The 18359-nt window shown below is 32.9% G+C and overlaps 2 protein-coding genes across 9 annotated transcripts in view; both read left to right on the top strand.

The window, feature by feature from the left end:
* The window catches only part of LOC127846559 (PHD finger protein 20-like), a 254732-nt gene that overhangs the window by 114209 nt on the left and 122164 nt on the right, over positions 1 to 18359 (top strand). The window lies entirely within an intron of this gene.
* LOC127846577 (uncharacterized) lies at positions 134 to 11537 on the top strand. The gene is made up of 6 exons (XM_052378001.1): positions 134 to 247; positions 1839 to 2046; positions 2601 to 2772; positions 3900 to 4023; positions 8979 to 9107; positions 9645 to 11537. The coding sequence occupies exons 1-6, from the start codon at positions 219 to 221 to the stop codon at positions 10009 to 10011; spliced, it is 1029 nt and encodes a 342-aa protein (XP_052233961.1). The 5' UTR covers positions 134 to 218; the 3' UTR covers positions 10012 to 11537.

Genomic DNA, 18359 nt, shown 5'->3' with positions numbered 1-18359 from the left:
TCATTAGAAAATAATATGAATAAGTCAGGAAATAATTATTGTTTATTTCAGATACTGAGTCTGCATGTCTGTAAACATAAGCAGTCATATTCTGTTACAGTCAAGTCGACTTCTGTGAAAATTATATTCGATATTTTATTCACAATTTCCTGGAAACTTGTAAACAAAGGGCACCTGTTTATCTTAATAGCATTTTAATTTCTTAACATCCTATCAAAATGCCAAAGAAAAAGTCAGGCAAAAAGAAGTAAATATATTTTATTGAAATAAATATATTTGTTTGCATAGCTTGCATTTTATTATAGAGCGTATACATCTGTGCCATAGCCCCCAGTAGCAATATATTTTCGCGACAATGTTTATCATTCAATTTATGATATTGCTATATTAAAGACGTTTATTTCGATCGCTACGGTACTTTTTGTCGATGTATATTTTCACAAATATTAATGCATTGTAGACTCATTTGTTTAATATTAAACGTTAAAAGGTTCTTTCATGTTCCATCTTTGACTAGAGATAACAAATTAAGAATTAATCTAGGGTAGGTTTTTGTTGAGTCGTGGGTCCTTTTTGAGTCCTGAATCCTTTTTGATTCGCAGTTATAGAGATGACTGGAAATCACTTAATCGAACATTCACTCATGATTCAGTTCGTTAACGTAATAAGTATTGACAAAATTACCATTGTTTTGTTGATAGAAAATGCGACCGAAACATGTTAAAATTGTAATTTTTCAAAACTCCATACGTTTTTATTTTCTTTTTTTATATTGCATCTTATTAGCACAAAATCCTTTTTTATGAGTATTTTCCAAGCTTCAGTGTCTGTTAACTTTTTTTACAAGAAAGTAACCTACCCTGCAATGTGAGATTTTAGTGTATTTATAGCATGCAAATATTGAAATTGGAACAGGCTATAAGAATTCATGACCTTATTTTCAACACAATCAATTATTTTGTTGTTTTTAGACGATAAACATTTTTTTTAAAGCAACACATATAAAGATAAAATGTTTATAATTATGTATATAATTATTCTGGATAATGTGCAGGCATTATATATTATATTCCAATGGAATCAAAGTAAAATAACAATGTAAACCAACAAACAAGGGTACATGCATGCCTCTTTGTGCATTTTGTTTTCATAATGGATATTGTCAATCCCTCCAACATTTGTTTAGTGTCAGCATTTCAATAGGCCATCATCAGGACATTGATTATCTGATGTATCTCAAACAAAGTTATTGAACAACGAAAAAAGCCTACAGTACATCAACATATCTGTCAGCAATGTTTTTATATCAGATAATAATTTTCTAATTGGCATTTTAATGATAAGTCATTGGTGCATTGCATTAAATATATTTCCAGCAACATTATATTTCTAGCCAACAAGGTTTGCCCATCAACATTTAACTGTACATAGTCAGAGTTTATGCATATCAGAGATTCATAAGAGATTCATCAGTCAAAATCATTTCTGATACAAGAAGCTAACAAATATTTTCAGAATACTTTACAAATTTTTGTATTTATAAAATATCAACTTATCATATTATATAATAAATGAGTGTAATAATTCATTGCAAACCTATATATTCATTTGTATTGAGCCATATATTTTTTTATAATGATAAACAATGTTTGCAAATATTTTACATTTCCACATTTTCTAACAAGGCTTTATAATTTTTAAAATTTGCGAAACCCACTTTTACTATTTGTTCTCATTTCTGTGAAAAAAAGTAAACGTGGTCTTCAAGAAAAAATTTCAGTACTTATTTCTTTACAGGAAAAAAAGATTACATTTTGAATTTGATTTATTTTTGTCAGAAAGAAGTCAGCCAAATCATCGAAGGAAGACAAGAATGCTACACCAGAGCCTGATGACCCAGGGACTCTAATAGCTGCAGATGGAACAGATGCTGGAATATCTGGTTTGCTTGCAGATGCACCCGATACTGCTGGAAAGGGCAAGGGCAAGAAAAAAAAGAAGGGGAAAAAAAAGAAAAAGAAAATGACTCTGACTGAGAAAAAATTGGTATGTTTATGAATTGTTGGAATATTGGATTGATAATACTAAATTATGTTCATACTTTTCTTGGAGGTCCTTAAAAACATGAAAATCTTGTAGTTATTTGGCAAGTTGATCAGAATTGACTTTTAAGCTAAGTTAGTTTAATAAATTAAACAATGGATTTCAATTTTATTAATTACAAATTTTGTGCAGTTTAATCCTATGAAAAGTGTTTAGAACTTTTGTATAAATTCTAACCACAAATTAGAGTTAATCAACTTTGCCATTTCTTATGCCACATTTGAAGTGTAGTTGTCCATGAAAAAAGTTAAAATGATAAAAATGCTAATCTATATTATTTGTTATGGAACTCACAACATTTTAATTATATTATGAGCATATGCAGTCTGGTCAGGAGCTACCGTGCCCTCTTACGAGACCGTAAAATGTTTTGTGTCTTTATAACAAAAGAGTTGCTCCTGACCATACTTCTTTATTGTGCAGGCTTGTCTGGAGCTATGTGAGGGCATATGCCTTAAGACCCATTTTGGCATGATGCCGGTCAAATTTATTTTCAGGCCCGGATAGAGAAGGCGTGTGACAAAATGCGAGCTGATAAGCCCAAGTTTCATGACTTCATCAACACCATGGATTCCTGGTTGACTAAACACTACAAGAAACTCATAAAATACTTCCGGAGGTTTGATGAGGACGGAGAGGGCATTTTAACTTACGAAGACTTCAAGTCAGGTAAGGCGACTTAACCCTTTACTACTTTAATACTTATTTTGACGCTTTTGTAGTTCCTTAGAAAGTTTAATTTTATAAGTATGTAAAATAATATAGCATGCACAAACACAACATTCCTTATATACAAACAAACCAAATTTAAAATAAGCTGGGATGTTTATTCATTTGCTTGTTTGTTTGCTACAACTATCTCCTCTATAGTTAGTTACCAAAACAAAAAACAGCAAATTTAACATTTTAGATTATTTAAGGTTATATATTATTTACACAGTTCTTTATGTTGTGCTTGCAAATTTCTGTTTAACAAATGTAAATAATTCCTTAAATTAGCTTCCAACTGATTGAAATTCATTATTTCAATATTTTAAATGATGCATTTTGCTAAATTACACAGGTATTAATAAACGATGTTGACAATGTCTAGTCAATTGTAGTCTTTAAAAGCTTGTAATAATGATTTGGGATTTTTGCGTTTGTGTTAATACTATGACCTTTCAATCCGCAGTTCACACATTTTTGACACTATGATAATATTGATTAAGGTGTGAAAGAGACAATCACAAAGGTTTTTAGTTGTAAATTTTGGGCAATAAACAAATGTGAAAACAAAATAGGCCCGTTTTCAGAATTTAGCGGAATATGGTATTAGAGAGATTTTTTACCTATAAGGTATGAATATTCTCATTTATTTAAATATTACTCAAGGCATCTTCATTGCCTGATACCCTTTCTGTTACCAGTATATGGGTTGAGTGTGAAACTATTGTATGTGGTATTAAAATGTTAAGGAGATACAATGGTTTTGCTCAAACCATAGGCAGAATTGGCTTTTTTCTCACCTCATGATCAGTCTATAAGCCATTTGAGCAGCAGTGTGGGAAAACTTGCCTTGATGCATGTGCTTAAAGTGTTGCTCTTGTGCAGTTGGCACAAGCTAATCAGGGACAACACCTTTCAATTTTACAGAATTTTTTGTTGCATGGATATATCCTTTAAATGGAAATCAAGTCTAAGTAGACAGTTTCATCCCTGATTAGCCTGTGTGGACATGACATTTTACAAACTTGTATTAAGTCTGTTTTTTCCCGGAGAGTTGTTCATATATATTAATGTATTTTTTAATACAGGGATGCTGGATATGCTGGTTCCATGTACAAGCACAGAACTGCATATGCTGTGTAAACTCCTTGACAGAGAAAATACCGGTGATATTGACTTTACACAGTTCTCTAAAGGACTGAAGTACATCAGGTATTAATGTGAAATAAGAATTATTTAAGGCTGCAGTTGTATAATAGATATGGTGACCACCTTTGATAAGGAGGTCATGGGTGTGATCTCCAATCTCGGGAATTCTTCAAATCTTTAAACAACAAGTACTGGTTTTACCCAGGAAAAGGCACAAAATCTCTCGCTACGTCTAAGGCTTTAAATGCTAATAGGCTTAATAAATATGTATAATACTAATTTTGGAATTTGTGGGAATCTCTTTAAGTAATTCTTTAATACAGATCCATATAGATTATTTCACAGTGTTTTGCATTTATATATGCAGTCATTTGCATATTTGAAGATTTTATATTGTTTTGCATTTATATATGCAGTCATTTGCATATTTGAAGATTTTATAGTAATAGTTTTATAGTTATTTAACCATTTCAATATTTGTTTAATAGTATATGTCATTTGTATATTTGTTTATTGTTGTAGGGTTTCATGATCTTGTACAGCTACACTTGATGTCTGTTTTCTTGTCAATCTCTGGCAATATGATATTTAGGGGTAACACAATCTTAGTTGTAAATGCAATATTATACAACATATTTACATCACTTATTGTTAAGAGAATCATCAAATACCTTTCCAATATTTCCAATATAAGCAACAATGCTTGTTAAAGATTATTGCATCAACATTACATCTTTCTACAGTTTTGCTGTAACACCTTTTCAATATTCCAATATTGTCAACAATGCATGTAAAAGATTATAACATAACATAAATTAAGTCACAAACAAATTATTCATGTTGAGATCTTAAATGACAGCCTGTTATTGGCATCTTAATCAAAGCTCCCTTTTGATGTTACAACATACTTTGTTGTCATTACCTAATTGTGGGTCAGAGCAAATCTAAACCAAATGTGACCATAACAACAGCAGATGGCAACCAACTCCTATATAAGCCAAACGCAGAATGGATTCAATACCTCTGCTCTATTGCCATCTTGCTGTGTGTTTGTGTCAATAAAGTTCTACAGTTAATGTTGCTCTGACTTACAGGTAAGACATTTATTTTATTTCTACTTTACTTGTATACGTGATATAAGTTCAGTATTTTGTATGTATTACAATTGTTCATTCTACATGCAAGTCTAAATATTTGGTGATTATTTTATATATTAAAATTCTTCAGTTACCTCTTGCTAAAAGCGAGTTATTCCCTAAAGTTTGATGTTTTAGATATTGAATACTTTCAGTTGTAAAATTTGTATTGTTAACAATTAATAGCATTTGTTCAAGACCTCTGCTCTATTGCCATCTTGCTGTGTGTTTGTGTCAATAAAGTTCTACAGTTAATGTTGCTCTGACTTACAGTCTTTCATTATCCTGCGCACTTGGGGAAACAACGTGAAAGTAACAAATTGGTCACTCATAAGAAAGAGCACACGCTAACCGAACGTGTGACAGTGGTGGAGAAGCTAACGATCTCATGAAGAGGACCCCATCAGTGCCAGGACCATATCTACTCAGATCCTTGACGAAGGCAACAGAGGGGCAGACCACAGCTGGGACCACCGACAGCGGACCAACAACAGCATTTTTGTTAGATGGCATACCTTTCTTGGTTCAATATTAAACCTCAACCTGAGTTAGTCTTTACAGTGGGTTAATTTTAAAGTAATGACTGATCATCATGAATAAAGTGCTAAGAACTAAGTGCACGGTTCTACAACCCATTCTAGAGACAATAACTCTAAATTAGGCTTAATGTTGTCTATACGGGATTTTTCCTGTTCATTCCATTGTTGATAACAATCATTTAAATGGAGCTGCAATTGTGCAAGATTTTGAGTAAGAACACTTTGTTAATTACTTAACTTATAACCTTTTTTACAGTCTAGAATGTTCTTTTTCATGTTGTTCTCATGTTGTTGTAAATATTGCCTAACCTCATCATATAGTCATCATTTTAAATTGTTCATTTAACTTGATACTTCACAGTTTCTTTGATTTGTTTACAATGCAGGAGCATTGGTTTCACAGCGCAGGGGAAGATTTCACAGTGTTTTGCATTTATATATGCAGTCATTTGCATATTTGAAGATTTTATATTGTTTTGCATTTATATATGCAGTCATTTGCATATTTGAAGATTTTATAGTAATAGTTTTATAGTTATTTAACCATTTCAATATTTGTTTAATAGTATATGTCATTTGTATATTTGTTTATTGTTGTAGGGTTTCATGATCTTGTACAGCTACACTTGATGTCTGTTTTCTTGTCAATCTCTGGCAATATGATATTTAGGGGTAACACAATCTTAGTTGTAAATGCAATATTATACAACATATTTACATCACTTATTGTTAAGAGAATCATCAAATACCTTTCCAATATTTCCAATATAAGCAACAATGCTTGTTAAAGATTATTGCATCAACATTACATCTTTCTACAGTTTTGCTGTAACACCTTTTCAATATTCCAATATTGTCAACAATGCATGTAAAAGATTATAACATAACATAAATTAAGTCACAAACAAATTATTCATGTTGAGATCTTAAATGACAGCCTGTTATTGGCATCTTAATCAAAGCTCCCTTTTGATGTTACAACATACTTTGTTGTCATTACCTAATTGTGGGTCAGAGCAAATCTAAACCAAATGTGACCATAACAACAGCAGATGGCAACCAACTCCTATATAAGCCAAACGCAGAATGGATTCAATACCTCTGCTCTATTGCCATCTTGCTGTGTGTTTGTGTCAATAAAGTTCTACAGTTAATGTTGCTCTGACTTACAGGTAAGACATTTATTTTATTTCTACTTTACTTGTATACGTGATATAAGTTCAGTATTTTGTATGTATTACAATTGTTCATTCTACATGCAAGTCTAAATATTTGGTGATTATTTTATATATTAAAATTCTTCAGTTACCTCTTGCTAAAAGCGAGTTATTCCCTAAAGTTTGATGTTTTAGATATTGAATACTTTCAGTTGTAAAATTTGTATTGTTAACAATTAATAGCATTTGTTCAAGACCTCTGCTCTATTGCCATCTTGCTGTGTGTTTGTGTCAATAAAGTTCTACAGTTAATGTTGCTCTGACTTACAGTCTTTCATTATCCTGCGCACTTGGGGAAACAACGTGAAAGTAACAAATTGGTCACTCATAAGAAAGAGCACACGCTAACCGAACGTGTGACAATTAGTTAGTAATTTGCGGACAACATCATCCTTGTATCTTAAAAATGTGTCAACTTTGACCGTATTGGTAAATTTTAAATGTTTCTGTAACATAATTAGCAAGACATAACAGTGAATTTTCACAAGGCATGTGTTTTAAAATTATTGTAATTTCTTTATACTTTTGCTACAAGAAAAAAGTAAGAATATGCACATCTGATTGCATATGTGTTTCTAATATCAGAATGCACTGCACTATAAAATTCAGTGTGGTATTCTCTTCAATTCTGAGGTCATTTTTTTGTCTGTAAACATTTCTGTGCATAGTTATATATTATTATTCTTCTTACTTCAATCTTTTGTAATTGGTTTGCTTACTTTTCACTCTGTCACAAGTTTGAAAGGACAAATGCTATGCTTCGGTAAAATTCTGTAGTTTGGCTTTTGTACATACGTAGTATAATTTACTGCAGTCTTTTTGTTCAACCTCTCTCACAGGCACTTTTATATGGATGTTTTCATTCAGTAAATGCACCAAATTAATGAGTATTAATCTAATTTGTTAAAAATGGCAAAAAGTATGGATAATGGTATGACCATCATCACGTGGAGAGAAAGATTTTAATGTGTACAAGACAGTGGAGACTGACTGCTGTATGCCCTTCTTTGCCGTCAAACACATTCAATTAAATATATATTATTATTTGTATGACCTAAGTATAATTCTTACTTGATCCACCTTGAACATTTGCAAGGTGATGCTTTTTTCTTAACCATGGTTATATAATTTGATATGTTTTAACTTAAATGAAAACTTAATTGATTGTAGTAATTAATTAAAACTTATATCTCAATTCTATTAACAGTAACAATGAAAATCATTTTTCAGCGATATGAGCATTACATAATTATATTTACATGCCTTTTATTGTTACCATGGACAATTAATTTTGCATTAGATGATCACTAAAATTATTACACTCAACTGTTTTTGCTGCAATAGTAGAGAAAGAATTTACATATGATGGCCATTAACCCTTTGAGCGCTGGAACCGGATTTTGAAGGCCTTTGCAAACAGTTTGGATCCAGATGAGACACCACAGAATGTGGTGTCTCATCAGGATCCAAACTGTTTGCTATTCTGATAGTATTCTTTGAAAAAAAATCAAAGAAAATGCTAATTTTAGAAATTTAGCAGACAACATTTTAGCAGACGACAAATTTCCCAGCATGCAAAGGGTTAAAACCTTTCTTGCTCAGAAGCTAAGTGAAATTTTGCCTTATGCAACTGGCTTACAACCAGAACAGCTATGCAACTGGCTTACAACCAGAACAGCCTGAAAGTAACTCGCAGTCTGCTCGGGTTTTACCCTGTTTGCTGCTCAATAGTACCATAGGGTTGGATATGAAGCCTTTTAAACTTTAATCTAGTAAGAAAGGTCCAAAAATTTAATTTGGTTTTCGAAGGAATCTAATGAACTGCAAACACATCACAGTAATTATCTGAGTGGTTGAGTGTTAACCCTTACAATGCGGGAACCGGATTTTGAAGGCCTTTGCAAACAGTTTGGATCCAGATGAGACGCCACAGAACGTGGCGTCTCATCAGGATCCACACTGTTTGCTATTCTGATAGTGTTCTTTGAAAAAAATCGAAGAAAATGCTAATTTTAGAAATTCAGCAGAAGACATTTTAGCAGACGACAAATTTACCAGCATGCAAAGGGTTAAACAAAGCCACTTACATTCTGTGCATTGTTACTAAGGTGACCATGTGTTTCCAGGGAGCTGGAGGATCTAGAACGAGAGGAAGATGATGCTGACAAGGTTCTCATTGTCACTGAGAGGACATTTGAGAAATGCAAGTGCTGTAAATTGTACATTAATGGGCCCTACCAGGTCAAGTACCCAAAGTAAGTTTGCCCAGTTATAAAAATTAATTATTCAGTTGATTCAAATTACTAATTACATTCGGAATTAAGAAGCACTTCACAATTAAAAACAGTTAATATAAACACACAAGCCGTGCTGGTATTAAATAAATGCTACAGCAGGAATGCCAAAGATCACATTTTTTGCGTGGAGTAATTATCATTTGGTTACAGCTTTAAAAAAAAAATGTGCATGGATCTTAGGAATTAATGATTTGAATTACAATTATTTTCAGTATTTATTTGTTTAGACATGTGCAAAATTTTCTGCTTTAATTGAATTTCCCTTTTGTAACAAATCATAAATTTGCATTCTTGTGCTAATAAGCCAATCCCAGTGACAATTTTTGGCACCATAACTTCTAAATGGCTATGCATTTATTATCAGGTTGTTCTTGATCGTAGATCAATTGCCTCATTATTGTGTTCCTATGCTTAAATTCCACCCATTCGCTGACAAACACATTATTAGGCAGCATCCATCAGTGTAACGAATTTTCTCATTTCCTAATATTTCAGGTTCATTCTACTTGAGCTAAGACTAGTCACATTCAACGACGTCAAAAATCACCCAGGCCACATTGAGCTCCTTGTGCATTCCCACGTGCCTGTATCGTCCCTGATAGCGATGATAGTGGACGAGACTGGAATCATGTCAACAAAACTCTCCATCTTCCACGACAAATCACGCAGTCGAGAGGCGATGTTGCCTCTTGACCTGAGCCTTCAGGATCTAGGGTATGAAGGTGACACATACGATGATCCCGAAGAGTTAACCTTGTACTACGATTACAAGGTGGAGTTTGTGGATTGCCCGCTCTTGCTCTGTGATTATTATTTCGGACAGAAGATCGAGATGAATACAAACAAAATGGTAATGGCCTAAAATGCTAAAATGTTGGAGAACATAGCCAGGTAACAACTTCGATTTGTTGTGTTGTCATATTTTGGTCTGTACATTTCAGAACAGAACATTTTGAGTTACAAATACACAGATTTTTACAATAACTTGTAATTATCTCTATTGTCATCTGTTTTTTGGTAATTATTTAAAAGGAAGTTTGCATTTGGTGAAAATAGAATTGAACTAATGTAGAGGAAATTTTGCCTACCAAAAGCCTACGGTAGACCCAAATTTATTTTCATCAAAGCTTTTTAACTGGCAGACAAAACTTTCATGTACAGTAAGTTTATGTACACATTAAAGGGACTGAACTCTTGCTTGTCTAACTATAAAATTAGAAAGAAAACTCTCTAAATACATTAATATTTTCATGTAATCTTCCAGAATAAATAAAAGAAATTAGAAAAATTTAATCATTTTCATGAAAAAGGCATGATTATAGTGTTTTTAATCAATAATATGCACTGTAATTAATAGGCTGTTAAGTTCAGTTGTGAATGTGAACATCTAAATTAGGTGAAAAGTTTTATTAAGGAAAGTTATTATTTACCAGTATTATGTTTAGTTTTTTCCTACAAAATAAACAGTTTATGACAGTATTTGATCATACTCTGTTCAAATGGGTATGGTGGTTTTACGCATGTTTTTATCTCAGACTTTACTACATTAAATCATACCTTTTTCTGGCAATAAGGAGGACAGTCCCTTCAATATGCTTCAAAAGTTAAAATAATATTTGCACCATGTTACACATTTTAATGGCATTATATTTGCAAACTCATTGAATCACAGAATATTAGGCAGCAGGCATGATTTTATTTCTTCCATGTTAGATTGTATGTTTAAAAATTAGGAACCGTAACTCCTGATTAATCTGGCATTTTTGCCAGGGATCATATAATATCATATAATAAATGTCTTTTGTTTACTAAATATAATAGCATTGAATTTAATTTAAGCTGCATAAGGTGGCAGTTTTCCATATTTATATGTAACAATTGGCTGTTTCTTGTCAAAGATCAAATTGAAATGTGGCCAAAGTATGCATTTACAGGGTATTACTTTAATAAATGGTTGTAATCCAGATCTCCACTATTTGATTTCAGAAGGATTTTTTATTTGTTATCTTTGTTCTATCCTGTTCGTATGTTAATCGTTTGTTTAAAAAATATGTGGCCAAATTGTTCCTTTCGTGAAACTGATATCAAATAAAATTCCAGAGTAAATTTTTTTAAAGTCTTGTATGAACAAGAATTTAAGTGTTATAACAAATACAAATGTATATCAATTTTATTTTGAACATTTGTGAATAGTAATCAGAGTTTCTATTCATATACACATATATATATTTACATATTTTACACATTTTGATTATTGTGATATTTTTATATAAGTTGTTTGTTTTACCAAAGAATATATATTCAGGCACCTTTTATATGCTGTAAAGTTTTGCAATGTTTTTGAACACATGTATAAATGTATTTTATAATGAATAAAACTAAAAATACTATCTGCGTTTTTGATTTTTTTTTTTCATATACATGTTTTGCATTATGACTCTGAAAAATCAAAGTAGCACACTGCAACATTTTAAAGATGCTGTGTCAGAGATTGGGAAAATTGCACCCAGTTTAACAAGATATTAAAACTAAATGATATTAAATTGTTGGTACATTACTTTAAGTTCTGAACTCCTTAATTTACATTAAATCATTTGTATAACTATTGCAATTGTGTATTGTTGTTCTTTAATAAAGATGTACATCCTTAAGGCTTATTAACGAACTCATAAAACTATTATATATAATATACTTTAAATAATATATAAGAACTGTACGAAAATGAGTATTTTTGTCTAGCTATTAGTATAGACCAACTTCAAAGATGTGAGTTTATATTTTGATATTGCCACAATCTGTTTCACATCACAGTGACTTTAAACCAAACAAAACAGGTTCACATTTTTCCTAGAGCGGGGTATATTGTCACAATGATAAATTTGGATTTGTTTAGTTTTGGTTTTGCAAACTAAAAACTTGGAATTTTATTGGTACATGTGTTATTGACTCATATTGTTACAACTTTATACAGTGTTTGCGTCAATTTCCATAAGAGAGCATTCAACACAAAAGTAATGAACTTCCTTTGTGAAACTTTGCGCTGTTCCTTCAGTGGGTCAGTAGACTTTCATGTATATCTAGAGAAAGTTGTGATCAACGATCATTCACACAGGTATGAATACTATTAATGAAGTTAGTTCCTTTATTGTATTTATATGACATCTTTTCGTCTGTTATGTAGAAGCTTTGAAGGTATGTTATGAATACAGCCACTACACTTGTAATCCAATCACTTAAAAAACACTTAGGAGGGATATTTAACTACAACCAGTACCGCTTCTACCACAGTCACTACTACAACCAACATCGCTTCTATCATTATCAAGACTACAACCACCATGAATTCTTCTACCCCTACCACTCCTACCTCAACAATCACTACTTCTACCACAACCACTACTTCAACCACTTTCAAGTTAATCTTAATCATTTCTTCAACCAATATCACTTCTAGCGCAATAAATGCATCAACGATTTATACCATACCACTTTTACCACAATAACTACTGCAACCACATCCGCTTATATCACAATAACCACTTTAACCACTTGTAACTCTACCACATCTACCACAACCCCTTCTATCTTAGTCACTTCTTCAAGCAACTTTACCTCTACAACTTCAACCATAACCACTTACACCTCAATCACTTTACGAAACCACGACCACTTCTATCGAAGTCACTTTTTAACCATTACCACTGCTACAACCACTACCACTTGCTCTATCACCATCACAACATTTGGCACATTAACAACTACCATCAGTACTACCAAAAATATCGGCGTCGTTAAAGGATGAGAGGTCAGACCATTGATTATATGATGTGACATGAGATCCTCTATTAGAGTGAAACTGATACAGTAATCAGAACAGCTGGAAATGACTCGACTGGGCTGTGTCGGGATATTTAATATCAAGTCAAATTTAAACTTGTTCACCGATGTTTACAATGAGTTGTTTCCCTGTGAAATTCAACAATACCTGGTTAAGTATTTCAGTAAACATGATACCAGTAGTTTATCGATGCTTTATAAGGATACATACAACACATTGTTGTTTGTACGAAAGAATGTTTGTTTTCTTTTTATTTAGATTGCTACTCCGATAATGTCACTTAATATATGTTTGAGATGAAATGTATTGACTCAGGCTCCATTCCGCTGAAAACAAGAAAAATAGTTGAATTTTAATATTACGATTATAAAGGTTTTGTTAAGGCCACGAGTGTTCATATACTTTTGATTTTAAAATACAGTGTACCGGGCAAACTAAAATAACTTTCGTTGATCACTACATTTATCAGTTTAAATCCGAGATTAATGTCGATTCCAAATGTTTAAGTGTGCGACAGAAAAAGGACGATAGTATATTAGGTCCGACACATGTATCTAACATCCTTTTTTGGCATGTATACCACACTCAAAATTATGTCGGTTTGCCTAAGGTGTATCACGTGTGTTACCGTACAACGTGCAATGAGCGGGCTTTGTTTAAACTTTATTTAAAGCTAGTTAAACGATCATGTTAACATACAAACATACAAACATGGTAGAAAAATATATGAAAAATACATGCTCTTAGGGTTTAAAAACCCTCAAAACCATCATCAATACCATCAAAAATACTATCATCATCAGTTGGATTATACCAATGTGCGATCCATCGATGCATTTTTTGAATGATTTCAATCTTGATACATGCTTCACACACTTCAACTAAATGTTCCAGATGGATATTATATAATTGTAAAGGATTTTATAAAGATGAAACATAACATGCAAGTTTGGAGATTAATTAAACGGGCAGCAATTTGTGTAAAGTAAATATTTTGTTACAATTATTGCAATTTGTAGATGTGAGTTTTACTGCTGAGCGTCCTTTTGATCTGACCATGTAATGCTGTATTTGATAATACAGTTTGTGTCAGGAATTACCACCATCAGGCAACGTTGTTTGTTTTTTTACATTTATTGCGAAAATGGTGAGGGTTTAAATTTTAATGACTACTGTAGTCACCCCATTAAACCCGAAACCTTGTGAGCAGTGTAAAACCATTGGGGGCAGTGTTCGGTATTTTACCATAAACTTACATAGGGTAAGTAAATTGGAAAAAATAAAAAGTCCAATTTGAAACATCTATGTATTAATATTGATAACATATATATATATATATAGACCTACATGTAGAAAAAAAATCCTCACAATTTTTTTTAAAAATGAGCGAAATGTGGCTCCCTGAAGTAGAAGATTGGGCAACATGGGCCATGTTCAGGTATTTAGGGGAGAAAAACTGCTTTAATTTGCAAGCCACTGCCATAATTAAAGGATTTATACAAACTTACACATGTCTGCCATAACATCTCAGCAGGGTTTCTCCAGAAAACTATTTCTTGTGGAGGAATTTGCGTTTTTAATGACCGTGTTGGGAAAACATTAATACCATCTAGAGAAGACCAGGAAACCTTATTTGAGCAGTGACTTTATAATTATTTTTTGGTGACAAAACCCCTAATTTCCAGCCATTTTGTTGCAATTTCTTTACTTTGTAGGTGCATATAGAAAGTATAAAACGCCAAATTCAGACGCTATCATAATAACAATCATTTTTACACGGTGCATTCTGTACTAAATGCTACGCTTAAAAGCACATCGGATTCTTACATTATAGCTATACTTCTGGTTTTAAAAACGGGTTTCTCAACCCTAACAATACAAGAACCGTATAATGGTTCAATATATAACAATATATTTATCCGGTTACATATGTTCTCGTGAACAGTTTTATTCATAGCTTCCAAATATATCCATATTTATTTATACACAGTATAAATGGTTTATCCATGTTCGGCAGATATGTTAGAAACAGCCTTGTCATCAGCCATACTGGTAAAAGAACAATAAGAAACAAAATACATGCCATTGCAATTTTATTACGCCCATCGTGAAGTGTAGTGTCGTTAACAAAGTCTTGTTTTTGTATTTAAACTCGCCAAGAATGTTTGCTATCAAACTGACAACTTGCATACGTCATTGCAAGGTATAATTCACCACTATAATGTGTTTTTAAAATGCACAGAAGTCTGACACGTTTATTTTTATTCTCTGTTTTAAAACAATTAACCGTTGTGATTTTTCATGACTGTCTTCATGACATATTAAGGCAAATAACAAGAGAGCAAAAAAAACAACGGCATTTTGCCGCTCACTTTCAGTACATGTATTATAACTTATCATTTTAAAAATTGCACAATGCTTTTTTTAATTCACATCAAAAATATGTGTAATGTAACCAAATAAAAAAGATCAGCACATAAAGCCCACGATTAAAAAAAATATTTATAATTACATTTGAGCACGTACATAAATTGTGAAAGTAACCTAATAAACACTAATACAATAGTTAATATGATGTGAGAAAGTGACAATGATAATGTTATTTACAGAAAATAATTGGCGAAAAAAGCTAAAAATTATATAAATAGATGGTAAACAAAATTCATGATGCTTTAATATAAGTATGCTGATGTTTTAAAGTTATCCAAATGCAACGTAACATTCTGTAGGATCATTAAATTTTATTTTGAAATATTCATAATTTTTGATAACAATAAACAACACGATATCAAAACAGACCTGCACATACAATTTTGAATATAATTTATACGTTTAGTATTTGTCAAAACGTTTAGATAATATCAGGTGTTTTTAATTTTCGTTATGGCTATCTCGTTTATTCAAAATAACATTATATTTATACACACTGTACTAGATTTCAAGTTTAAGAAACAACTTCCCGACACGAATTCATACGTCAGAAACGTCTACAGCTTGCTTTACGGCTGTCAGTCTAAAAGATTCCCGCGTTTATAATATTTGTGAAAGTACTATTGACATGACATATGCAGTAACACCGGCAATAACCGAAGCTCTGTCGTGATAAACCGGCTACAACCGGGGCGTCATCGGGGCTCCACCGGCACGAACCGTAGCTCTACCGGCATTAATTGGTGAACCGTAGCTTAACCGGGACTCTGCCGGCATTCACCGGGGCTATACCGGCGTCAGACCGGGGCGTTGCTGTAGCTCTACCGGGGTCAATATCATCCCGGATGATTCCCGGTTCGTTCAGGTGGAGCTACGGTGCTGCCCCGGTTGTTCCCGATGCCGCGCCGGTTGTTCCCGGTTCGTCCCGGTGACTCCCGGTTCAGCCCGGAGGTATTAAACATTTTAATAGTTTGCCGGTAGAGCCCCGGTTGTCCCCAATTCATCTTGGACGTTCCCGATGGAGCCCCGGTGAAGCCGCGGTTCATCTCGGTAGACCCCGGATCACGCACCGGGGCTCTACCGGCTTCGCAAAATGTTATAGTGAGACAGGGCCTTAAGGTTTTCATATTATGTCACTTTAAAGGTTCATTGAGTCTGACGAGTAAAGGCACATAAAGGCACCTGTGTATATCTGTTTGCCATGATCTAGTATACCATTTGCTTGGTTAAACCTGCTATTTTCTTTATTTATTTTTATTTTTCATTTTTTTTATTTTTTATTTTTTGGCAATGGCCAATTTGATCAAACTCGGTAATAAGTATACGTTTTATACAATATCTATGGGTGGATTGTAACAAGTCATCGTTCTTCACGAAAATAAAAAAAAAATGAATAATTACTCTGAGCAATATGTGTAAATAGGTATTGGCATTGTTTTATACTTATTTTATTATGTATTTTGTGCAAGTTGTGTCAAGCAGTAAACAGCTCTCTATGTTGGGGCTATTTAGTGGATGACATAATTTGTACAACACTACCATCTCTTATAGCTCAGAATGCTGAGCGGCAACACATGTGTTTTATGATTATATAGTAATACTCTGTGATGCGTAATATTGTGTTGATGAGATGTAAATAAACTATTAAATCTAAATCTAAATCTAATCTGTAACATCAAAACACAACTTAACACTTTCAAACTCAGAAGCAAAGTGAAAATGGCTATGTGCAAACAGCATAAAACCAGAACAGCCTGCGAGTCACTCACAGTCTGTTCAGGTTTTATGCTGTCTGCTGCTCATCCGTATCTAAGGGTTGTAAATGAAGCCCTTAAAACTCGAATCCAGTAAATAGGTTTTTAATTAAATTTAACATTCCAAGGGACTACAAATGCTTCAAAATACGTAATTAAGTGGTAAAGTGTTAATACCGTGGACTGCATAGTACATGAGAACAGGACAGAACTGAATCAACACAGGCTGAACTGTGATGAATAACCATGCTATTTCTCACACTAATGCTTGCGTTGTTATATGGATTTTCTTATGTTAGAATTGGCCACTAGATACGTGACTGCATAATCCTATTGATCTATTACAAACACTTGTACAGGCAACCGACAGGTTTAACTGTAATTTATGTGAACAGGTTGATTGCTAAAATCATGATAAAATGTTTCATGCTATGAACGTAGTTAATCATTCGGCTAGTTGAGTTAAGTTCATTTAGTTAGACCATATTCATACAAACACAAGCTGTTTTGAACACTGAGTGTACAGTGTCGACTGTCAAACTAACTCGGACACGCAGCCTTGCTATCGGCCTCGGGGCATTCTTCTTTCCCGTCACACCGGAAGTGCGGTGATACGCACAGAGAGTTTGGCACCGAAAGTCGCTGCTTTCTGAACAGGCTTGAATAAGTAAATAATTTCAAAATGTCAAAACTACTGTATTATTCTCATAAAACCACATTTGAATTAGTTATGTTTAAATATTTTATGTTTGTGTCATTTAAATGAGGTTATTCATTTTGACATTAAGAACTTAAGTCATATATATAAATATGATATAAAAAAGGGGGTTCTCGTTTAATGTCGCTCTTGATAATATCAAGCGTGTTTCTTTTTAAGCGCACGCTCGTGTTACGCTTTTATTGTACTTAGATTATTGTTTGAGCCACTATATCACAAAACGTTTGACGTTGCCACCGCAATAAAGTATTCTGGCAGTTGTTGAGCGTTGAAGTATTTATGCATTTATGAACAAAAGGGTTATTGTGACACGTCCGTTAATACATGGCGATGCAATGCGTCTTAAACAAATAAATGTTTATATGTATGTTTCAAAAATAACAAAGTGTATGCCTCAATGTGTAAATGTGCAACATTCTGCTTTTACAAGTATTTGGCTTACCAGAGGACATCATCTACAGCAATGTACC

The sequence above is a fragment of the Dreissena polymorpha genome, chromosome 9 (genome assembly GCF_020536995.1).
Source record: "Dreissena polymorpha isolate Duluth1 chromosome 9, UMN_Dpol_1.0, whole genome shotgun sequence".
Taxonomy (NCBI): domain Eukaryota; kingdom Metazoa; phylum Mollusca; class Bivalvia; order Myida; family Dreissenidae; genus Dreissena; species Dreissena polymorpha.
Note: the sequence above shows the minus strand (reverse complement) of the source record. Positions and strands in the feature narration are given on the sequence as shown.

Excerpts from the sequence above, each read along its gene's own strand:
- LOC127846577 (XM_052378001.1), top strand. The coding sequence starts at position 219 with ATGCCAAAGAAAAAGTCAGGCAAAAAGAA. Across the intron at positions 2,047-2,600 it reads CTCTGACTGAGAAAAAATTG|GCCCGGATAGAGAAGGCGTG; the intron begins GTATGTTTATGA and ends ATTTATTTTCAG. Across the intron at positions 2,773-3,899 it reads TTACGAAGACTTCAAGTCAG|GGATGCTGGATATGCTGGTT; the intron begins GTAAGGCGACTT and ends TTTTTAATACAG.